The 25,621-nt window shown below is 43.2% G+C and overlaps 1 protein-coding gene across 2 annotated transcripts in view; it reads right to left on the reverse strand.

The window, feature by feature from the left end:
- Nucleotides 1-432: 432 nt before the first annotated feature.
- The window catches only part of AKR1A1 (aldo-keto reductase family 1 member A1), a 46,057-nt gene continuing 20,868 nt past the window's right edge, over nt 433-25,621 (reverse strand). For both annotated transcript variants that reach the window (XM_077824954.1, XM_077824955.1), the window contains exons 3-9: nt 19,577-19,696; nt 17,480-17,631; nt 12,892-13,087; nt 11,348-11,547; nt 10,391-10,463; nt 8,682-8,768; nt 433-2,880 (exon numbers count right to left, since the gene is read on the reverse strand). In XM_077824954.1, the coding sequence (XP_077681080.1) occupies nt 2,815-2,880; nt 8,682-8,768; nt 10,391-10,463; nt 11,348-11,547; nt 12,892-13,087; nt 17,480-17,631; nt 19,577-19,696 (894 nt within the window). In that variant the 3' untranslated portion in view covers nt 433-2,814. The remainder of the gene's footprint in view (nt 2,881-8,681; nt 8,769-10,390; nt 10,464-11,347; nt 11,548-12,891; nt 13,088-17,479; nt 17,632-19,576; nt 19,697-25,621) is intronic.

The following is a 25,621-nucleotide window of genomic DNA, read 5'->3' on the forward strand; positions in this document are numbered from 1 at the left end:
AAAAGACCACGAGTGTCAATGAAGCCCCCTCGCGCTAGGCAGCACACCGGGTAACAAACCAACTCAAGCTGTTGTTCAGCCTCTCGGCACTGGGTGCCGGCAACAATCCTATCTCAAAAAGAATAGCTTAGAAATAAGAGACAGGCAACAGAAAGGGTTAGAAGCATTGACTTCCCAATGAGAAGAGTAAGAGACTGGAAAGGTTTGGAGTTTTTAGGTGCAAGGAGACAATCAGAGCCGTAAAGCATGGGTGCCTAAGAGGAGACATGATGGAGGTAGACCAATTGTGAATGATAGAGAAGAAGAATAGGACACACTCTTAATTATCCTTTTGCATAATCCAAGAACAATTACATTGAAGGGCAGAAAATTTAAATCCAATACAAAGGGAAAAAAATTAAACACAAACAATCCATAATTAACATGTGGAACTCAATGCCTCAAGGTATAATTTATGTCAACAATTTAGTACAATTCAAAAAAGGAACAGAGAACATTCACAGATATTTATCAATCAATACATGCGTTCCTGCTTTGGGGTATAAACTAATCTCTCACGGATTGGATTAGGAAGAAATTTGTCTATGGGCTGCTTATTCTTTAGTTCTCTAATATGGTATTCCTTGCATTTTCCACTGAAGCACCTGGTACTGGTGGGGGTAATAGCTTTTTAAAAATGCTTTAATTGGGTTTCTGGTATTTGCAATTTTCTACATCTAGGTCAAGCCATAAACACTGAACAAATTCTTTAAGAGCATACAATTACCAAAAAAAGGGAAAGAATACATGTAGATAAAACCATTTTCCTTGGAAAGATATTAGTGTTTAAAGAACAGTATACATAGTGCTTTCAACTATAATATCTGCAAAGAGAAGAATCAATAAAAGAAATTAGTACTTTACCAATCAGCAATGAGTACACATTTTAATAGTTATCCATGTGTTATCCATGTGTGATTAACCTAGAACAATAATTAAAACAGAGATGCTTGAAGTCAAGAAGACACAGAACAGGAATAGTATGGCTTCATCTTCAACTTCTACAATTGTTTGCTAAAGAAAATGTCTGGTTTCTTAGCAATTACATTAATGAAGATTGGATGTCTTGCTAAGAGAGGCATTCCAGTTCAACCACAAACTGTTAGGCTCAATGCAGCAATCATTGGATGAAACTTTAATGGCCTCTGTTATGCAGAAGGTCAGACTACATGATCATAATGGTCCCTTTTCCCACCTTTTCTGGCCTAAAAATCTATGAATTTGTGTGACCCCAAAATTTGTTAAACCCAACATTATCTTTTATCAAAAATTTAAGGCAGCCCTTTGTTTTAAGTTTGACAAGCCAGGCCAACATGTCCTTTTATAATGCTCTGTCTCTGGCATTATAAATTAACTCCATTTTGCAGATGGCAGAACTAAATAGGGAAGTTAAATGACTGCACCATGGCTGTAGAAGAAATCAGTGTCAGATGGTATTAGCGAGTAAAGAATTACTGCATACAAGTCCCATGCTTACTTCGTAAGACCATGCTGCTCCGTACAAATAATAAGGGAAATTAATGAAGTAGTTCAGTTGTAGAACTGAGAACAAGGGATAGCTTGGCCTGGTTAGGAGTAGGATAGCAGCTGGAGTGAAAAGACAAATCAGGCTTGGGAGCCAAGAAGGGAAAAATGGGATAACCAGCCCAAAATAAAACATCTGAAGAAGGGATTAGACTTCCAGAGACAGTCTTGAAAGGAAGAGCCCTGTTCAGTTTCAGGGATAAGCTGCAAGGGTGGAAAGTTCTGCAGGCCCTTCCTGGGACTAGGGAGGTTTGAGCAGAAGCATTCAGTAGTGCTGGCACAGAGATTATAGGAGGCCTGTGAAGATAGATAGTTCCTACCCTGAAGAGCTAACATGCAAGGCAGACAAAGGGGGGGGGACAAAAAAGGAGGCATAGAGAGGAAGTGATTTGCCCAAGGTCATGCTAGAGGACAGTGGCAGAGCCAGGAATAGAACCTAGCTCTTCTGACTCCCAATCCAGCATCTTCTAGGTTAGAGAATCCTGGTACTCAGTAAAGAAGCTGGAAGGGACCTTGTAACAAGCCCTAGCTGCACCTGTGGTATCATTAGGAACTAATCCAGTATCCTCCCAAAAAACTGAATTGGATAGCTGCTGCTGAGTCTGGGTTAGGTGAAAAGATAGGCAAAGCTTCCAGAAGCTGCCGAGGTGGGAAGCTTTCAGGACAGGACAACTGGAATTTTGTTAGATTTGAAACTGAGCATCAAGTAGGAATGGGGATGAACTAGAGCCATGCTGTGCATTTATTTTTCCATAAGAGGCAAATGAAGCCAGGGAAGGAAAAGTGATTTTACAGGCCCCTGTATAGCCCCAAAGAAATAAGATAATTATATGAACTAACCCCGTTATTTCAGTTTTAATCCACACACTTGGCCTAAAGACTTAAAAATTGTTTTATGCACATATCCCAATTCAAAACTAGTGTATTATCCTAGTTTTACATTTTCAGAGTCCAGTCATCTTTCATGATATAGAGTCCCTCGTCCTCCCCCATGAACATCATACCAGCATGAACATCATAGCAGCGAGCATGCAGTGTATTATAATAAGCCTCATGAGCGCTGATGTGGGTATTACATCATCTGTAGGAAGAGGATGCATTATATGTAATATACTATGGTATAGGAAAACCCACAGAAGCCTAATATTTAGAACACCAGATTTTATTCGGAAAGATTTTTGATAAACAATGGCAACAACTACTGTGGGAACGAGTGCATGGAGTCCTATTCTAATGCCCAATCTACTGTAGTTAATAGGGGTCATTGAAAGGATAAAGGGGGTGTCCAGCATCTCTTGCTACTAGTTTTCCATCCACCTGTGAAATAAAAAGACAATCTGAGTCAGAAAGATGAAAATCCAGTTCTTGCTTGAAATTAAAAACGGAACCATGCAGAATCTAGTTTCCTTTACATCCAAGTCCTTAGCAAGGATATCTTTAACAATCACTGCTCCCCCTTCTCCCCAAGGCATAGTACTACTAGAAAATCATCTTTTTCCAAGAGAATTCTCTGTAGCCTGTAACAAATATCACTTTCAGTGGCTAGGGCTTGAGGAATTGGATTAAGAACAATTAGGGCTTCTTATTTGCAACATTTATCTAGTAATTGCTACAATGTGAGTATTTTGCAAAGCACTTAAAACATTAATTATTGGTCTAACTCTCAACACTCCTGTGAGATACCACAGAGAAAAGTGTGGTTATGCCAGTTTTACAGATGGATACACTGAGGCAGAGAAGTTAAGTAACTTGCTCAAAGTCACACAGTGAGGCAGTGGCAGGGTTGGTTAATGAACTCAGGAGTCCCGACTCCTAGTCACTAAACATACAGTTGGAAATCCTGGTTCCACTGAAGTCTTGGAAAAATTCCCATTTGGCTTCATTGGGAGCAGGATTTCATCCATGTCCTCTAACTGAATATAGGCTTTTGAGCGGGTGGCATTCAACCCTGGCACCAAAAAGCTTCCATAGGGAGGAGATGCACTTTTCAAGGTACCAAGCTCCTGCCAGTCAGTTAACGCTTCCTTCTGTGAAGCTACAGTCATACTCAGCTGGTGTTAGAGAGAAATGGATTAGGATTGCAGCAAGAAAAAACATCTCAGGGATTTTTAAACATATCTACTAGTAAATTTTCCACCTACTCTTTTGAAACCAACAGCTTGGATCCCCAATGAATTATTTACAATGTGTGCTACAATTTTGTTCTTCACCCAGGCCACTAGAGGGCACTGGAAACAGTGACTAAAAAGCAGAGGCCTAACCAGTGCATGGAAACATGTTAAAAGAGTTTTACATGTGATTAATCTTCAGATATAAAAGTGTATTATAAATATATAAAAGTGTGACCAAGTGCTGAGTCAGATCCTATGAACTCTCCATGGACAAAGCAATCTTGGAATCTTTGTGCTTTCTTTTTTTTCCTTTTTTACTATCTTAAAAGTGATCCTCCTTGGACATGAAAGTCAACAACTCGTCCACACCTTCCAGAAATTCACATTCTCCACTCATCTCTTTCCTTTCCTCCGTGCTCCCCCATTTCTCAAGGCTGCTCTGTGTAAGACAGCACTTCTTGCAGGTAAGCATGCTTGTTAGCAGTTCACACCTCGCCTTATGAGCCAGGTTCTGTTCCATTCTATTTCTTTGTACAACTCTCTGGCTGCACAAAAAACAAGTGGTGGAAATACTCGCTACCCAGTTTCTGGCTCTCAAGGGGTTTTTGCAGGGGAGCATCTGCCTTGTATTGGTATTTGGAGGTGACGTTAAAGAGCAGTAGTTACTGTGACGAAGCAGGACTGTTCTTAATGTTTCCTCTAAATATTGTGGGGGTGCCTCAGTTTCCCCTAGGCAGTTCTTAAGTATCTAGGTGGTGGGATAAGGGTGTATGATTGTTGCAGAGCCCTAGAGGGCAGATGTGTGCAGGGGTCTGGACACAGAGAGTTGTCACTGAGTCCCCGGGCGATGCTCTGGAACTGCTCCCTACAAAGCCAGTCAGTACTCTGGGGAAGTCTTCTTTCTGTGAGCAGCCTGTCTGCAGGACACACAGCTCATTCAACTTCCACCTTCCTGGGTCTGACCTTGGAGCATTCAGCATCCTCTGCCCCTCCGTGTGCTTCCCACAGCCAGTCCGCCCAGGCGGGCTTCTGGGGAAGCCAAAGGGTCCTGCCCCCCCAACTCCACAGTCAGACGTGACTCTCAGCCAGCCAGTAAAACAGAAGGTTTATTAGACAACAGGAACATGGTCTAAAACAGAGCTTGTAGGTGCAGAGAACAGGACCCCTCAGCTGGGTCCATTTTGGGGGGCAGTGAGCCAGACAACCACGTCTGCCCTTCACTCCATGTCCCCAGCCAGCCCCAAACTGAAACTCTCTCCAGCCCCACCTCCTTGGGGCTTTGTTGCTTTCCTGGGCCCGGAGGTCACCTGATTCCTTTTTCTCCAACCCTTTAGCTCTCACCTTGCAGGGGGGAAGGGCCCAGGCCATCAGTTGCCAGGAGACAGGGTGTTGGCCATTCTCTGTGTCTAGACCCCTGCACACACCTTCCCTCTAGGGCTCTGCAATGATCATACACCCTTATCCCTCCACCTAGATACTTAAGAACTGCCTAGGGGAAACTGAGGCACCCCCACACTATTCAGAGGAAACATTAAGAACAGTCCTCTTCATCACAGTTACCAACTGCCCTTTCCACAGAAACCTTGAAATAAAAATCAAATATGCGCCAAACCAACAGCAGCTACTTATTCAATATAACAGATCACCACGCACATTACAGAGCTGTCAATCATGCCTTCCTGCTTTGTGGTCATCTAGAGCTCTGCCTAAATGTATACCTTTGTCATAGATTTCTTTAGGGAAGTATTGACTTGACACTGGTATCCAGTTATGACTACATACTCCCTCCTTCCCCCTGAAACAGGTGCTGATACTAGCCTTTTTTAGGGGGGAGGGGAATCAGATCACTTATTTAGGCACCTAAATATGGATTTAAGAGTCAAACTTCAGATTTTTTTGTAATCTTATTCTTGGTCCATATATCCAATTAGTTGCTCTGGTTTCATGCTAATGTGGTAAAGCAAGAAAAATGCATGTCCCATCAAGTGTGATTTTTAGGAGCTCAGATGCCATGCTCAGAAACCTAGATAGTATAGATTAGATACATGAGATTTTTTAAAGGCACTTTATTTTTAAATAAATGGTATTTGGAGATCATGAAACACTTCTTAAAACCATAAAAAAGGGTGGACAGAGGATCCTGCTCAGACACAGTGGCAATAGATTCCTATTTAAAATACTTCCCATCTCATTGTTTCCTGTTTCATTGTGCATCTTTGAAGCCCAGCTGCACAGCATTTAGCCTCTTCCTTACTGGTGAGCTAGCACTTTGAACTACCCTCTTTTGTCTCATTATCTGCTCAGTGAATCACCATGATGCTGATAAGTTTCTTCCATACAACAAAGGCACCTGAATTATTCCAGCTACCAGGTACCTATTCGGAGCATATTCTGTGATTGATTAGTCAACAGTTCTGTCAGCAGCATGAATATCAAAACTAGAAAGGACCTCTGTCAGAAACAGGTGCGCCTGCAAACTCTGCATATGCACATACAAACAGCTATCTGTCCAGGCAAGCTGGTAGGTAGGTGCACACACGTCTCATCTGAGTGTAAATGGGTCTTCATGTGCATAGATGTGGGGTTTTATGGGCACACACATATTTTTGTTAGCACCCCCATAGTTGAAAACCTCGGCCCTACAGCACTGAAAAATTGTAACTATAACATTGTCTTCTGATGTCAGACAAGTGTATATCATGTGCACGCAACGAATCTGCCCAAACTGGGGGAGGAGGGAAACAGGGGAGACACGCTGCTTTCCCCAAGCCCTCAAAGCCATAAAATAAAAGGTTAATGCAGCCTGCACTGGCGAAATGCCCATTTCAAAGAACTCCCAGGGTCAGCCAGCTACCGGGTAGCACTGTTTGTATGGAGTCCTGCTGCCAGGAAGCCAGAGAGACACCCAGGACCCCAGAACTGCTATGGAGGCATAGGGCTGCTAAACAGATCTTAGGGGCTTCTGGGGGCTGCCTAGTCCTATTCTCAGGAGAATCCTTGTTCAATTTTCCTCCCCTATAAAGCGCTCCGCTGTGGCAGGGGCAGTCCAGGTGTTGATTTGGCATTCAAGCACTCAGACTGGCTCTGTGAAACTCAAGGTGGTCATTTGGACCACAGTTTTGTCACCTTATTGCGCTGTCTTGAACCCCCATAAAGGGGTAGATTATTGTCAAATCAGCATTTCCAAAACCAAACTCCAGGCAGAGGTGCCGAAGAGGGACTGCTGTGAATTTGCATGAGGAAACAGGGCACGACTGACAGCTTCCACATTGGCACAGGGATCTACCGTATCTGCTTGCTGTATCCTGACACTACTGTCTCCAAAAAAATCTTGGGTGGTTAGACACACCAGAGGGCATGTGCCACTTGATTTATCTGCATCATTTCCAAGTGGCTGGCAAGGAAGAGAATCTTCGTGGCTGCATTTTGTATGGGCTAGAGGGGAGCAATGTGGGTGTCAGGGAAGAGGAAGCTGCAGGGGACGATGAGGGAATGGACAAGTGTTTCAGCCGTAGTGTGGGTCCGTCTAGAGAAAGGGTGAAATGAGATGACACCAAGGTTTGGCTCTGAGTGAGACAGAGAGAATGGTGGTGTTGTTGGATACAGAATGGGAGCAGAGGGAGGGCTTGGGAGGAAAGACGAGTTCAGTTTTGGCCATGTTATTCATTGACACGGAGGCCTCCAGGAGGAGGCAGACACAGACTGAAATATGGGACGGGCTCAAGGGCAACAGGTCCGGAATGGGAGATCTCCCATCCAAAGGCTACAGAAGGAGAAGATGGTGGCACTAGGGTGAGGAGACAGCAAATGTGAAAAATTGGCAAGGGGGTGGGGAGGTAATAGGAGCCTATATAAGAAAAAGACCCAAAAATCAGGACTGTCTCTATAAAATTGGGACATCTGGTCATCCTAGGGGGCACTCAAGGGCAGAGGCCCATACGATCCCAAAGAAAAGAGGGAAAGGACTTAGCAAAAGAAACACTAAATGACCACAGAGGTAGGAGAACTAGGAAACAACAGTGCCAAAAGGACAAGGGACAAGATTTATAGCATTGGCCTGCTAAACCCAGGGTTGTGAGTTCAATCTTTGAGGGGGCCATTTAGGGATCAGGGGCAAAAATTGGGGATTGGTCCTGCTTTGGGCAGGGGGTTGGACTAGGTGACCTCCTGAGGTCTCCTCCAACCCTTATATTCTATGATTTCTAGATGGCTATGATCAACAGTGTCAAAAGCTGACTGAGTGCAGGCAGCCTGATTTGGCCTGGAAGAGGTCAGTAGAGACCTTGGTGAGAGCAGATTCGGTGAAGCAGAGCAGACAGGGATCCTCCTGGCCTGACTTCCGAGATGGAGCTGGAGGAGAGAACTGAAAGGAATGATTGTGCCAGTGTGTTCAATTAGTTTGGAAGTGTTAGGGAGATGGGTGGAAGGTATTTGTAAGGATGGCAGAGACCACAACATGCTTGTATTTTGAGAGGAACAAACCAGAGGAGAAGAGAGACTCAGGAGGAATGAGAGAAGGTCAGAAGACAGGATGCAATCCAATCAAAGGGGCAGTAAAAGGGTTAGAGATAGAGAGCAAAGGAGAATCATTGGTGTCAGTAACAGGGGAGAAGGAAGGAATGGTGAGAGGGAGGGAGGGAGCATTTCTTCAATAAATCCCTCTCTGGGCATTAGTTGCAGAGAGCAGCATCCTCTTCCTTTTGGCCCTTCAGCACTTTTCAAACCAGCTGGCTGTGCCTGGGCTTCGAGCATCTTGAGACAAGCTAAAGGTGCTTTAATACAATCAACACTGCTACTAACATAACTGTCCAGTACCCTCATGTGCCTCATCTACAATTCCTTCACCAATCTTTTATGAAAAGTCTATCTCCAGCTTCATTGCCCTAATAAGATGCAATGTTTTGTCCACTGATAGCTCTGGCAGGGGATGATGAAAGGAAGAGCACCGAGAGGAAAAAACACACGCACACACACTTTCTCCCCCCCGACCCAGCCAGAGAAACTTACTGTAACCATTGGCACAATGTATCGCCAGTTTTTATTAAGGCTTCCAATGTGATCCATCTCTTCTCCTGTGAGATTAAAGTCAAACACCTAAAACAAAAACAAAAATTAAAGCTTTATTCTTGGACTGTGGTTGCCAGTGTCCGTAGCCCCCGAACCGTGCCACCCTGTCTTGTTCCCTTTGTAACAATTACAGCCCACCTCTCTCTGACCTGATCTCTTTCAGAGACCCGACAAATGAGGGGGATGGCTTGAAAACAAGGGAGTGTTGCACCTGCATCCCTCAGTATACAAAGACACAGAATGAAATAGCAACACCGAGAAGCATTGACCTGGGGCCCTGCAACAGTGTGTGTACGTACATATGTACGTACGTACGTACACACACACACTTTCTCTCTCTCTAGACTGGAATAATTTAAAATGTAATTACAGAATACTTTTGTCTTGACTTTAAAGGAAAAAACCACAGTGTAGTATTAGAAATTCTAATCACTGTATTTAAATTTTAAAGGGCAAATGATTAAACACGGTGTTTGAAGGAGTATTACAAAAGAATTAACTATCATACTGGCAGCTGTAATCATGACAGCCTCCTGATGCAGAGATTTCATTTCCCACTGGAAATTAGAGATCAAGGGAAAATCTCTCTAAACAGGCCAAATCCTGAAGTTTCTACTTAGCTTGTACTTAAGCAAAACTCAAGACTAAGAACCGAGTCAGGATTGGTCCTGTATTTTTTACATTTGTTCATTAACAGGCCTTGTAGCAATTTGAAAAAAAATTAGATCCAGGGCTAAACTGGAGGTCTTTACCCAGGGCCTGATACTACAGCTCTTGGTCACATTGAATAGCACTGTATCACAGGCGCAGTCCCGTAGAAATCAGTGGGACTGTTCCTGTGAATAAGCGCTACTCAATGGGCCAAATTCTGTTCTCAGTTACTCTATGTCCACACCAGTGTCATTCCATTAAACCCAATGGTATTACTAAAGATTTATACCAGTGTAATGGATGGCAGAATCTGGCTTAATTCAAGTAAGAGTTGCAGAATTACGCCCAAGCTTTTAATCTTATCCAGTCAAACTCCCAAGAAATTTTGTCTGAGTAAGGGCTGAGTAAAGATCTCAAGATCTGACCCAGACAGAGTTACCTCAAAATAACTTTAAAACTCTGATTTCCAGTGACTTCTAAAGTGAAGTGAATTGGCTCATCTGTATCTCAGGAAGGAGTTTCTTTAAAATTCTACCGTCACTAATCCTATTCCTGCTAAAGAATATAATTAGAACAGCAGCTGACTGCAGAGACACCCCAGTCATTGAATGGGAATAATACAAAAGAGTGGCAGTTCTTTCCAAAAACTGCTTTGCCAATATCATTTTAAGACAAATTATTGTTTACTTATCTAAGATAAGGGCAAACTCCTGTGCTAAGTTAAGAAAGACAAGGGATTTTCATCTAAAAACAAGAAGTGGATGATCAAACCCTTGTGTCACTCGAAACTTAAATGAGTTTTTTTTTCCAAAAAATTTTCCCACCCGTCTGCGTGTACACACATGTATGTAACTGTAGAGCTGGTAATGAGTCTTGGGATGAGCACCCGGGTTTTTTTGTTGTGTAGTTACTAACATATTTTTTCTCCCTCATGAAAGACATTTCTTAAGCATTTGCGTTGCTAATAAAAGTGCTCCTTTTTGGGGAAGAGCTCTTACCTGGAGATTTTGCAGAATGCGGGCAGGAGTGACACTCTTGGGAACGGCAACCACCTTACGCTGGACTTGCCACCTATTACAAAGAGAAGGAAGAAAAACCTCAACTTCTACACATACAACCCAAGGGTGGGGGCGGGGTGGACAGAAACATCTGTTCCAAGCAAACAATTCCCTCTTTCACTTGGCATTGTATGCATTTTACATATATTTACTCCCTGCACCTTCAACCCCTTTCTGGGCACTTTATGGCTGTGAGGTAAGCTGGACATGGGTTTACCTTAGAATCCACCAACACCAATCTTGAGCAAGACAGAATGGTCACTAGACTACTTCACTGAGAGCTGCAGGTGATCAGGTTTTTGGGTTTTGTTTATTTTTTTTTGGGGGGGGGGGGGAGAACAAGCTCAAGATGTCTCAAGCTGGACTGTCAAACCCTTTAAAAAATTTTGGCCCCAATAACTTGCATAAGGAAAACCAAGAAGAGACTCCAGTTCTCTCTAGTCCTAGAGCAGAATATCATTCTTCCTCTAGTCCACCTTCTACTAGCTGACTAACCAACTCCAACCCCACATTTGTGCTGTTGTGATTGAAGATGGGTACGACAAAGGACAAAGCATACCACTAACTCCATCTTGCAAGGTGCTGATCACATCCCAGATGTTGCTGAGGTCCCTTGCCTCCCATTGACAACTACCATGACTCTTACAAAGTCCTCAGCAATGTATAGAATCAAAACCCTAGGCTGGCTTGTGCTGCAGCAGAAATAGAGGAGAAAATAGTGGTTTGCCAAGTGGAAGAGAGCTGAACTAGTAGGGAATTATGTTTTAGGGCTCTCCATGGCTATAATACTCTATTGACAATAAAAATACTGTCTCAGTCAGAACCCCTTTACCCGTGTTCCACTTGTGTCAGTAGGGACAGTGCTGAATACCACCCTTTCTCAGAACTGTTCAGTACCTGAGGAGGATTTGAGCAGGTGATTTGCCATATTTTTCTGCCAGTTTTTTGATTCCAGATTCTTCTAGAAGTACTGGTTCATCAGGGTGCTTCCACATTCGATCAGGGGAGCCAAGGGGACTGTATGCCGTTACTACCAGCCCTCGCTTATTACAATGAGCTAATAGCTCATTCTGAGCAAGGTAGGGATGACATTCTATCTGTTAAAGCAATACACAGCCAATACACAGTGAGCAAACCTCAATAAAAAGAGCCAACAGCAAAACAGGAGTCTAAGTGCACAACAACAGAACAAAAAGAGGACTGAAGTCTGTTTCGGTTGTTGGGATTCCCATGATATAATAATTTACTGCTAGCAGGAATGAGAAACCACCTTGCAGGTTATGGCAAAGGAATTAGGTTGCACAGCTAACTAAGGGAAGGTAGCTGCGGATGGGGATTTCTACAAGTTACCCTCACCTACCTTGTATGAAGATACTAGAATTCTCTGTGCAAAATGTGAACTTGACTTCAGACTGACTCAGAGTCCCAACAACCTGTCTCCTGGTACAACATGTAATAGAGGATTTGACCAATTGGAAATACTTTTTTCCCTGAATTGCAAACTTCTTGCCTTAGCCTGAGAAACTACTTGATCCACTAAGAACTCTCATCATGCCCTAAAATGCATTTATTGAGCGAGCCTGTTTATGTAGCACTCAGTATAATGGAATGCAGCTGGTCAGGTTAATCCACATTGGGTCAGTATTCTGAACAGATTTTTAGAATAATTTTTCCATATTTTTAGATCAACTGCCTTCAGTAGCATTGATTACGAGGCAATGTTGACTTGTCCCCACACTCTAGCAGGAGTAGGTAAGATTGCCATTCCATGGCTTCATTCCCATCTCTTAGATAGCACCCGGGGGATTGTAACTACCCCTTGAATTGTGAGGGTGTGATGGCTATTTGTTACAGAGTGATCACAATCAGAAAATTGCTGATTCCCCAGCTGCTGTTACATGAACGTAACTGCAATGGCCATGATGGCTGGTTTGAAATCTATGTCCCTCTAGGACGCTGTGACTTTTTTTTTTTTTTCAGAGGAGGCTCTTGCTGCTACAATCCGTGCCTTTGTATCTCAAGGTTAAGCTACTGCAATGCACTCTGCCCATAACCCCACTCAGAGTAATGCTGGTGTGGAATGCAACAGCCTGCATGCTTAACGGAATTTCTCATCATGAATACTTGACACCAGTGTTCATGTTCTGCCCTGGCTGCTTATTGGCTTCCAGGCTGAGTTTAAGGTGTTTGTGCTGGCCTAAAAAGACCTAAATGTTCTGGAACTTTCCTACCGGAGGGAGGGCCTTTCTTCATGGCCCTTAGCAGTGCTAACTCTGCTCCTATGGTCATACACCACCATGCACATTATTTGTGGTCATATGAGCTCGCTCCTCATATGGACAGGATCTGCATAAAGAATAGTAGACACTAATGTACCTTTCCTGCACAGACCTTGCCCTTTCACACAGCGGCCCATTCCCACTCGCCTGTCTTTCTCTCACCTGCAGTACAGCTGGTTTGACAGCAGCCATGCTGATAATGTCATCAATCTGACGGCTGTTGAAGTTGGACAGTCCAATGGCCTTCACTAGACCTTTCTCCACCAGCTTCTCCATAGCCTTCCAAGTTTCCTTGTAGTCAGTGTAGTCAAAACGCATCATGCCATCAGGGTTCTTTGGGAAAAGAGTATCTCCTCGTCTACAACATTGCAAAGATACAGTATAAACACAGTCCACAGAGATTTTTATTATAGTAAATGGCCAGTAAAATAAATATTATTTAAAATACTCATAGAAGTCCAGTACATGCTTTACAAGGCACTGTGTGAGTTAAGCCTACATGTCCTTCAGATTCCAATATGCTTATTTACCATATGAAAAACTGGTTGATATACAGTGTCTTTCTTAGTCAAGGTAACTTACTGTAGAGTACTCAAAGCTATCTACCTACAATGCAGTGACTATATGAGATCATGACCATCATTATACACTCAAGCAACAGTTCACTATAAGGTGGACTATAAGGTGACTATAAGGTGGATATAAAGCTGGCTAGATTGTTGGGCCCAACGGGTAGTGATCAATGGCTCCATGTCTAGTTGGCAGCCGGTATCAAGTGGAGTGCCCCAAGGGTCAGTCCTCAGGCCGGTTTTGTTCAATATCTTCATTAATGATCTGGAGGATGGTGTGGATTGCACCCTCAGCAAGTTTGCAGATGACACTAAACTGGGAGGAAAGGTAGATACACTGGATGGTAGGGATAGGATACAGAGGGACCTAGACAAATTAGAGGATTGGGCCAAAAGAAATGTGATGAGCTTCACCAAGGACAAGTGCAGAGTCCTGCACTTAGAACGGAAGAATCCCATGCACCGCTACAGACTAGGGACCGAATGGCTCGGCAGCAGTTCTGCAGAAAAGGACCTAGGGGTTACAGTGGACGAGAAGCTGGATATGAGTCAGCAGTGTGCCCTTGTTGCCAAGAAGGCCAATGGCATTTTGGGATGTATAAGTAGGGGCATTGCCAGCAGATTGAGGGACGTGATCGTTCCCCTCTATTCCACATTGGTGAGGCCTCATCTGGAGTACTGTGTCCAGTTTTGGGCCCCACACTACAAGAAGGATGTGGAAAAATTGGAAAGAGTCCAGCGGAGGGCAACAAAAATGACTAGGGGACTGGAACACATGACTTATGAGGAGAGGCTGAGGGAACTGGGATTGTTTAGTCTGCGGAAGAGAAGAATGAGGGGAGATTTGATAGCTGCTTTCAAGTACCTGGAAGGAGGTTCCAAAGAGGATGGATCCAGACTGTTCTCAGTGGTAGCAGATGACAGAACGAGGAGTAATGGTCTCAAGTTGCAGTGGGGGAGGTTTAGGTTGGATATTAGGAAAAACTTTTTCCCAGGAGGGTGGTGAAACACTGGAATGCGCTACCTAGGGAGGTGGTGGAATCTCCTTCCTTATAAGTTTTTAAGGTCAGGCTTAACAAAGCCCTGGCTGGGATGATTTATTTGGGGATTGGTCCTGCTTTGAGCAGGGGGTTGGACTAGATGACCTCCTGAGGTCCCTTCCAACCCTGATATTCTATGATTCACCCATAGACTCTGACCTTGGAAAATACTGGATTGAAAGAGAGAATGTTTGCCAGGACAGAGGTAATCCCTTCATAGTTTTTGAAGATTCCTACAGGAATTTTAAACTTCCATCTGGAGCCAACCTGCTACCGAAGGGACGTTGGTTTTACATTCATCCAGAAGAGGGCGCTTGGAACAGTCCAATATTCCCTTTCCCTGGCATTGTACTGCAATGTCAGCACTGGGTATGAGCTCAGCTCCCAGTGGGAATATGTCTTTTAAAAAAAAAAAAAATCACACCTTGCTGCTTCTGGGTTAGAAGTGTTTCCAATTAACCATAGCAACACATATAACACACACAGAATCCAGCTGGCCTGGTGGCACAACAGTGCACTATGGGAGGGATACAACTGGATTCTGAGCAACGCAAGATGGGATGGGGGCTGACCAAGCTACTTAAGGAGCATCTCTGACCAGCTGCACTGCTGTTGCCCCAGTCTTTGGAGACACACACTTTCCTACGCTCTCCCAGTTGAAAGGAAAATGTTGGGATTGTGAAAATGGCAGGAGTTGGGATTGAGGAATCAGGGGCATCAGGCTGAGTGGGAGGGTTCTTGCTCAGGGTGTGGGTAGACTGAGCACCAAATATAATTTAGAATACAGCCTTATGAGATGCTGTAGGGGAAAAACAGGATCACATGTCAACAGAAATGCTCCTGAAACATGGTTTCACTTCTAGCTTTTTGTGTATTGGGGTGAGAAGATTCGTCCTCAAGACCCACAGACACTGTGGTTCTAACTACAAGCATCAGTTCCCATTTAAGTACAACCCTTCAGCTCAACTTCCCCATACAGCAGGTTTTGTTTTACATCTGATCATTCAGAGACTAGAACCTTTAATGCATAAATTACCTAAAGGGATATATTTAGTGCTGAACAGTCCTTTTTGTATCACTCACAATGTGGTACTCGTTGTCCAGTTCAGGTCAAATGACACTTCTAAAAAATGGAAACACCTCTTTGAGCGCTCCCAGAAGGCAAGAATTTGAGTTCCTCTGAATCTGATAGAGAGCTGGCCAGTTGAGAGGCTGGTCTGACAGAGGCTCAGACTTAAGTCATAGCAGGTCACATTTAGTCCATCCTTCTACAGCTATAGGATTGGCCCCTACAGCGTATATGTAAGTGTTTTATCCAGTCCAGTATTAAATGACTTAAGCCCAAGCTTAAGCCTGATGGGACTTCACCATTCCCCTGGGAGACTATTCCACTACTAAGGGCTTGTCTACACTACCCACCGGATCGGTGGGCAGCGATTGATCCAGCGGGGGTCAATTTATCATGTCTAATATAGATGCGACAAATGGACCACTGAGCGTTCTCCCGTCAACTCCGGTACGCCACCAGAACGGGAAGCACGAGCAGAATCAACAGGAGAGCATCAGCTGTCGACTTACCGCAGTGAAGACACCGTGATAAGTAGATATAAGTACATTGACTTCAGCTCCACTATTCACATAGCTGAAGTTGCGTATCTTAGATCGACCCCGCGCAGTAATGTAGACAAACCCTAACAGATCTTACCTTCAGGAAGATTTTTCCTTCATAACAGGTCAGATTCTCAGCTGGTATAAACTGACATAGCTCCACTGAAGTCAATGTAACTACACCAGTTTACACCAGCAGGGATGTATTTCATTAATCCTGGTACTCCTAGTTAGGTCACTTCTAGCTAACTCACTCAGATCCCAAGGCCACCTAGTGCTGTGATTTGGGAGGTGTGACAGATATTATGGACACAAGGAATATTCAAAGGCTACTAGACCAACTTTATAGATATTTTATGTAATCTCTATGGGCCAAGGATTTGTTTAGCTCCATTGGAGAGTTACAGGAGTTTCCTGCAGTAACTAAAATCACTGGGGGATAATTAATACAAATTCCTAGGCAGTGTAAACAAATCTGGAGGAGTCCCCCGCCCTCACCACCCCCTGCAAATTGCATATATTAGTCTGAACTGGTTAAGGACAGCTAACAAAGAATTATGACTGTATAAAGTTACCAGCCTGACTTTGGGGGTGGGAGGAATGGCAGGGTGGGGGGTGTCACTCTCACTCAATCCAAGAACTGACATGACACTGTGACCAAAAGGGACAGGCCCGGTGGGAAGACTTTGAAGTACTTTGTTCCTATAATAATCTCCATGTGGAAGATGGATGTCTGTCTGGTAAACCAAAACCTGCATTTACTGTTTCTAACACGTTTTCTCTGTAACGCTTTTATTCTGAATAAATAATACTTTGCTTTATGAAGGCTGGCTGATCACTGGTTAACCCTGTCATTGCCCCTGAAAGAACAGGACTGCTGGTGCTGAACTGCAGTCAGATCTGCTAAAGTAATCACAGGGAATTGCAGCCCAAATCCCCTGTCTAGGCATCATCCCGAACAAGGTGAGGCCTGAGATTTAAGTGGGAGTGCCCTCCTAGAAGCAATGCAGGGATCAGAGGTGCAGTTATCTTGGGAACTGTGACAGTACATATCAAGTAATCATGAGGATTCCACTGCCTCTCTGAAAACTGGTTCTGCTCCCTAACTGCTCTCACATTTAGTGTGGTTTAAAAATCAGATAAGACTTAATTTCAAGTTTAAATGCACTATTTATAGCTTTATAATTGCAAACTAATGAGAACAATTATCAGGAGGAGATATCTATCTTCCTTGTAGATGGTTTCCAGATTTTACTAATTCTAAAACTCAGTTCAAATGCAAAGAACTGGGATGAACTGGAAACATCCTTTGTCTGTTTGTCCTTAGGCAAAATGCACATACACCTTTGGAGGGAGAGCAGTGGGGGCCCAGACTAGATATTTCAAGCTCACCCTACTAACAACGTCAGGAAATATCTTGCAGGCAATATCTGTGGCAAGAAATTCACAGCTGCACAGTAACTAGCCTCCATTTATAAACAGATGGTCTGCACTACTTTTATATTTCCTGCTCTCCTCCCATGCAGAACTCACTCGAAGGCATGCGGCCAGTGCATGAGATACAGATCCAGATAATCCAGTTTCAGATCTTTCAGAGATTTCTTTAAGGCTGGCTCCACATCTTCTGGGTGGTGCTTGGTATTCCATAGTTTTGATGTCACAAATAGCTCCTCCCTCTTAACAGGCTGTTAAAGACAGAGAGGAAAAAATATGGGCACAGATTCATATCAAAGGCTTATCTGAATACAGTCAAAGGCACTAGTCAGAAGAGGAATGGCCACTGACTCCTTAGCCAACTCCTAAGGCAAACAACCACCAGAGTGTAATTAAAATAAAGAAGGGAGTATTTAGAACCTATTAATTAGATTTTTTAGAATGCATGGGATGCAGAATGGAAAGAGAAATAGATTTTTACATTGAAAAATAAAGTTCTAAAATATCTCACAGCCTCCTCTCCTCTCTCCAGATACTTTTTGAAACTTAATGGAAGTTTTGCAAAACCACAAAAATGTCTCTAAGTTCTCCCATCACTAATCTAAATAGTGTCCTCTAAACTAATTTCAACAAAAATTATTCCCACACACAAATTGGTCCGATTAGCCATTACTTAACTACACATGGCCAAAGTGGATAGATTATTCCATTAACGCAAATGTAAATTGTTATTTATTTATATTTCTGTTTTATGAATCATGCCCATGAGACAGACCCAACTAGCTTCTGTAACTTGCTGTGCTCATGACATATTATTTACCAAGAGGGCTATTCATGGAAAGAACAACAAAAATAAAAATAACCTCATAAATCTTCCTACTTGGACTTTTTTTTTTTTTTGGCAAGTGCAAGAAATGTGTTTCAACTACTCTGTCCTGCTGCTTAAAGCCCAACATATTAAACAGGTATAAGGTTAAGCAACTTGATGTTTATAAATAAATAGAAAACATGTACGTTGCATACTGTATACAAAGGGTGAAATCCTGACCTCATTGAAGTCAGTGGAAGTTTTGCCATTGACTTCAACGGGACCAGGATTTCACCACAGTCTCTGAAGAGAATATGAAACTGATACATAGAAGCAATAACTACAATTTTCTTAGTTTGTTTTTTCCATATCAGTTTCACTGTTATTTTTGTGCTTGACCTATGGTTTTCAGAGAAAAATCTAAAAAAAACCAACAGATTTTTAAAAGTGCTGGTTATAAACCACTCTAGCATTTTAAAAAGTATCACTGAATGCACACTGGCTAGAAGAAGTTCCTGTCCTTCCCTGTATTGATTATTCCTGCCTATCTTGCACCAAGAGGGTTGGTGCAAGCTGGGGGAGAAAAGTTGGAGAGGACAGCTGAAGTGGACTTAAAACACTTAAATCAATGCTTCACAGAGGTTGCCCAAAAAAAAAGCATGGAGGAGCTCCTTCCCCATTCAGGCTGAGCACACTTTTTCTATATGCCCGCCCCAGCTCCTCTTGGCTCCAGAAGTGAGGTGCTGAGTTTAAGACTCAGGGCTTGTATACACTTGAAATGGGAGGGGTTCTCCCACTGGCGTAGGTAATCCACCTCCCTGAGAGACAGTAGCTAGATCGACCTTATCTAGCACTGTCTACTGTGGGGGTTAGGTCAGCTTACACTATGTTGCTCAGTGGTGTGGATTTTTCACACCACTGACTGATGTAGCTGGATTGACCTATTCTTTTAGTGTAGACCAGGCCTCACACATAGATTCCCCCATGTTGTGTTGCATCTAGGCTGACGAGCTCAAGTGACTTTTTAAAAACTATGACCAACATTTTCAAAAGTAACTAGTGATTTTGGGCACGTTTATTTTTGGGTGCCCAAATTAGGACACCTTAAAGATGTCCCTGAAAAACAACTGCAGAGCAAAAAAAGGCTCCTTCTTACTCATCAGGTTCCCTGTTTGCATTCTGATCAATCATCTGTTTTAGTGAGAAAAGATTTTACTGAAGTCTGGCCTGCAAAACCAGCATAGATCTGGGAGAGAAAATTCTACCTAACACAGAAATAACAAGGATACATTAATATGCAGAACCTTGCAATGCCATTTTTACAAAGTTACTTTTCAGGGTAGAGCTGCAATTTACAATCCAGTTTACATTCACCATTCCTTTCTCACCTTATCTGGCCCAACGCTCTCCTGAAAGGCTTCACCTATCTCTGCTTCATTGCTGTAAACTGGAGCACAGTCAACATGACGATAACCTGCACCAAGAGCGTACTTCACTGCCTCCTTCACCTGTAATCAGAAACAAATACAGATTAACTCAGCATAACCAATGGGAAGGGACGGTCTGGTTTATTTTGAAGAAAAAGTCATTTTTAAAAAAAAAAAGAACTAGATGTGCCTCGATGCAAGAGCCGGACAAGTTGAGAAATACTCAACAAGCCTTCTGTAGCCCTTGTGTTCATCTGAGTACAAGGACTATGCAAGGCAAGCACTGTTAGGTACTCCAAATGGAACAGGAAAGCATTGGTCCTCCATGCAGGCATGTAGAGCTCGCTGGCCAAAGATGGAGGTCACTCTTAAGGTATGGTACAACTGCCATATTCTCCCTGTGTGCCTAGAAGCTCTAGAAGCGCCTACTGGTATATTCCCAGCCACCTTACAGCCAGTACCTGTAAGCACAATCCATGGACTAAGAGTTAGGTTTTAAATTCCAAAATTACTAGCGTACAGGGCTTCCAAAATTATTAGAGTACAGGGCTTTGTTAAATTCCTCACACCTCATTTCTGAAATGAAAGATGTAATCTTTATTGAGATGTAATCTGTTCCAATGCATGTACCAAGATCTCCTATAGTTTTGTTCACTTCCTATCTTCTCCTCTGCTCCACAACAATGAAAGCCACTCCACTAACAAAGTCTCCTCATTGAAGCACTCACACACCTGCCGGGCATGCCTTAGGAGTGTAGTAAGCCTAGAGACAAGCCCGTAGAGTGCACTCTCCAGACTTCTCAGGTTGTTTTTGGGTAAGAAAAAATAAAAATTCAAACCCCATTATTCTATAAGCAGCAAGTGACTGCTACAAATAATGATGGCCCATCCATGGGCAGAGAAGGTAAGACCTATACAGAGTCATCTTTTATCTTAGCTGCCCACTGGGGACCTTTTGGCCAGTAGTTATATACTGTCTTTTAGGATGACCTAGACCTAAACACTGAGTCTATTTTATCAGTGTGGAAAGAGTTAGCATCCTGCGGTAGCACAGGCTTTTGTGGCTGAGATATGCTTCCACCCATGGACACAGAGGAAGTTAATCTCTTCCCTCATTGTATTGTTATTTTGCTACCTTGTCTGTGCAGATGGTAAACTTTTCATGGCAGGGACTGTCTCTTGCGAGGCATTTGCATAGAGTCTAGCACATGGGGTCCTGATATCTTTTCAGGGCTCACTGAAAGGTCTACACAGCAGCTGGGAGGGTGCTTCCCAGTGCAGGTAAACAGACGCACGCCAGTTCCACTGGAGTTAGCATGTTAAAAATAGCAGTGACTAGCCACCCAAGTATGTACGCAGAGGGTCGGGCAGGACTGTACTCGGGTGACTGACCTGTGCTGCCAAGACCACACTGCTATTTTTAGCATCCTAGTTCAAGCAGAACTAGCGTAAGTTTGGCCCCCCCGCGCCGGGAAACACTCTTGCACTTGCGTGTAGACATACTCCCAGCACTACCATAATACAAATTACAAAAATATTCTTAGGCGGTATTCCTGTAGGAAGAGTAAAAACAGAATTTCCACAGGATACAGAGACAGATAAAGAAGAAACAGTGAAACTGGATGATCTTTTAACTAATATATCAAAGCACCTGCAATTTCCATTTCAAAACAGGTGGAATAATTAATACTGAGGAAAGACAATAAAACGTTGTGGTTTACAAGATAGATTTAAAAGATAAATCAAATATGGAGTAGACCTATTGGCTCCTGCTAGATTTTATTTCTTTTAGTTGTTGAAAGGAAAGAGGAAGCTACATGCAGGATATTTTGACGAGGTTCTTTGGTGAGTTAAGACAATATCTGCATTGAAGAGCAAATTTGCCTTAGTCACTATGACAAAAAAAAAGTTTTTCCTTCTTCAACACGGACAGGATTTATAGGCTTTACTTTCACTATGACAAATACTTTTCTGTTGAAATGGTTACTACAAACAATGCCTGGGTTATGAGATCACTCAACATGTTAATGTTGTATGCAGTCCAATCACTCCCAAAGAAAACAGAACAATAATGACTTATTGATCACAGGAAGCCATGGAGCAAAAGCATCTGCTGCGAGAAGGAACTTAAACATGTTCCATAGTACAGCTCCAATCCATTCCCTGTCCCTATGGGCAATGGTTTCTATTAAGATGGAAGGATAAAGAGCAGGAAGATAGATGTGTGTCAGTAATTGTTCAGGAGAATGAGGATACAGAAGGCTAGATTTTGAAAGCTCTCTGTAAAAGTGCCACTGACAGATATTACAACTGCATGTAGGATCTTTGGAGATCATATTGTATGAAGTTTATGTATAATTGCGGGCCACTGATCGATTGTGTCCTACTCCATCTGCGTGAGGTTACATCAGCTCCTCCAGGAACTAAAAATAATGGGGGAAGGGGTGGGTGATTAAGGCAAGTTGCTGAAAGTCTAAACAAACCCAGAGAGGTACCGCTCCCGGGGAGGCTTTCATATACAGGTTCAAACTGGGTTTTCAGGGATCAGACAAAGAAAGCCCTTTTGATATAATGAGGTTGAGTTTAAACTGACACAGAGCCTTCTTTCTGATCCAGCAAACAAGCAAACTTTTGTCCCAGGGGCCCCAATCCTGCTGAAGGGTTGGAAAGACTTTGGCCTACGAGGATCCCATAAAACGGATGGGTAACCTCTGGTAAGCTTTTAGCCTGCATATAGGAACGTTTATTGTTTTTATATGTTTTCTCTGTAATGCTTGTACCCTAAGAATACATGTGTTTTGCTCTTTGAAGGCTGGCTGGAAAACGATATATGTTTAGAGCCCTGCAAATCTGCAGATATCTGCGGACCATGTTTGTGGAATTCGAATGGATGTGGATCCGAATATTGTATCTGTGCAGGGCTCTATATATATCATTGTAGCCCCTGGAGAAAAGTTAACCACAGGCACTGGACCATGATCAGACCTGCTGGGGAAATCACAGTGAGGTGCAGGACTGCAAGCCTAAATCCCTGGTCTAGAGGGAGAGAGATGTGGGTCTCTTCCCAAGAGAGGTGACACCTGGACCCTGAAACCTTAAAAGTGGGTGCCCTCAAGGAAGAACCAGGAGGAAGGGGTTGTCAAAGATGCAGTTAACCCTGAAATTGTGACAGTCACATCCAAACCAGCACACGAACCCCCATGGACAAAGTGATTTTCAGTGAGCAGTGCCTAAGGACAAAAAGCTCTGACATTCCTTCACAAGACAGCTTAAACAGGGGGGTGCCGTCTCCCACCTACATATGCAAGTTAAATTTCCAACGCTGGGAAACCAGGACTGGTCATTTCACAAGACTTATAGATTTAGTTAAGATATTTGCATGTGTGTTCCCTGTCCTGAGAGCTACTAAAGTTTTCCAGTTTGAACTGCCTGAGTCACTGGTCCACACAAAGGCAAGCATCCTAACCAGGTTTCCAGATCTGCTACAGAGGTTTATTGAAGATATTTCTAACCTGAAAACGAGGTCTGAGAATAAGAATAGTACTTAGTAGTAGAATTAATAATTCCAAGCTGTTATACAGCTCTACAACAGTAAATCTCAAAGTGCTTTACCAACAAAGTAAGCAGCAGCATCCCCATTTTATAGGGGGGGGAAAGTATAGTGCAGGAAGGTGAAGTGACTTGCCTGCTGTCATCCAGGAGGCCAGTCTGAGACCTGGGCTCTATTCCTGGCTCTGACAAGTCCTACTCCAACATTCTATCTATTAGGCCACACTACCTCCATAGAGTGCTTTATATTTTCAAAGCCCTGTACAAATATTAACAAATTAATCTGATTGAAAAACTGGTTAACAGGGTTAGTTCTCATTTTGTCAGAGTAACAAGCATTCCAGAGAAACAGGTTTGACAGGAGTATTTAGAGGGTCAAATACCTTGTACTATGGGCTACCTGTGGCAGTAAAGGTAGCTATTTGCCCAAGGACAAAACTGGACAACAAAATGGCAGATGAAAGTCATTGTTGATAAATGCAAAATAATGCACATAATCCCAACTATACATATAAAATGATGGGGGTCTACATTAGCCGTTACCACTCAAAAATGAGATCTTGGAGTGGATGTTTTCAGAGAACTATCCACAATGTGCAGCGGCAGTCAAAAAAGCTAACAGAATGCTGGGAATCATTAGGAAAGGGACAGACAATAAGTAGGGCTCTACCAAATTCATGACCATAAAAATGTGTCATGGATAGTGAAATAAGTCCTCCCCTGTGCAATCTAGCTATTGGGGGGAAGATGACTGGGCGACCCCCAGCCAGGGGCTCCTACTGTTCCCTGGGCTCCAGCTGCTAGTCCCCAGGCTGGGGAGGGACAGGACTTACTCTTCCCGTGCATAGCTACTCTCAGGGGGAGATCAGACCCACCTCTGGGTACCTCCCCTTGCTGCAGGAAACAACAAAATGATGAGGGGTAAGGAACAGCTTTCATATGAGGATAAATTAATAACACTGGGACTTTTCAGCTTGAGAAAAGAGATAGGGAAGGGGGGGATATGATAGAGGTCTATAAAATCATGACTGGTGTGGAGAAAGTAAAAAAGAAAGTGTTATTTACTCCTTCTCATAACACAAGAACTAGGAGTCACCAAATGAAATTAATAGGTGGCGGGTTTAAAACAAACAAAAAGGAAGTATTTCTTCACCCAACACACAACCTGTGGAACTCTTTGCCAGAGGATGTTGTGAAGGCCAAGACCATAACAGGGTTGAAAAAAGAACTAGTAAGTTCGTAGAGGGTAGGTCTATCAATGGCTATTAGCCAGGATAGGCAGGAATGCAAAACCATGCTCTGAAATGTCCCTAGCTTCTGTCTGTCAAAAGTTGGTAATGGGCAACAGTGGGTGGATCACTTGATGATTACCTGTTCTGTTCATTCCCTCTGAAACACCTATCATTGGCCACTGTCAGAAGACAGGATATTGGCTAGATGGACCATTGATTTGATGCAGAATGGCCGTTCTTACTTTCTCAAGGATCTCAAAAACCTATCCATACCACGAGGGAGATAAGCAAATATTATTAAACCCATTTTGCAATGGGTAAGCTAAAATAGAGCGGTTAAGTGGTTTGCTCAAGGTCGCATAGTAAGTCAGTGGAAGAGCTGGGAACAGAACTCAGGAGTCCAGACTTGTTACAGGATCCACTGTCATATTTGCAATTCACCAATTCTATTCAGCCCACTGCAAGGTGAAGTCTATGTAGATATTTATATACCCCTATCACAGTGGTAACCAGGCATCTGCACGGTTCCAAGCCATCATGAAGGGGCTGTCCAATGCTTTCCTGTAATATCACACTACCGTTCAACCACCTCATTGGACCAATGCTCAGAAAGGAGATGACAGATTCTAGAGGAAGCTATGGCAGTCTTTCTGCATCCGGGGAGGGTTGCTGCAATCCTGGAGTTCGAGCTTACTCACAGATGGGAAATAGAAGGAGAAACTGATTGTGAAGACCACATGATTGTCAGATGCAGGCTTCTGGTCACACTGCATTATTACATCAGAGTTCCTTCATTTGTTGCAGATGAGGAAACTAAGGTTACCTCTTCACCAGAATACAAGACCCACAGCTGATTCGGGCTCAGGCTTCAAAATTGTCATGTTAGACGTTCATGTTAGGCCTGGAGCCTGGGCTCTGGGATCCTCCCCCTCATGGGGTCCCAGAGCTCAGGCTTCAGCCCAAGCCTGAATGTCTATACAGCAACTTTATAGCCCTGCAGCCCAAGGCCCAGTCAACTGCAGGTGTTTAATTGCTGTGTAGACAGACCTTAAGAGCTCCAACTAGGGGTGGCAACTTAGAACACCTCAAAAAACAAAGATTTGTCTCCTATCCATAAATGGATTTAATTCAAATCCTTCCCCCTTCTGCCACAGTTAACGCACACTTTAACTGGGAGGAACTGCTTGTTTGAGTGACTAGAATTTCCAGTTTGCTGACAGAGTGA

This window comes from Eretmochelys imbricata, chromosome 8 (genome assembly GCF_965152235.1).
Source record: "Eretmochelys imbricata isolate rEreImb1 chromosome 8, rEreImb1.hap1, whole genome shotgun sequence".
In the NCBI taxonomy this organism is placed as follows: Eukaryota; Metazoa; Chordata; order Testudines; family Cheloniidae; genus Eretmochelys; species Eretmochelys imbricata.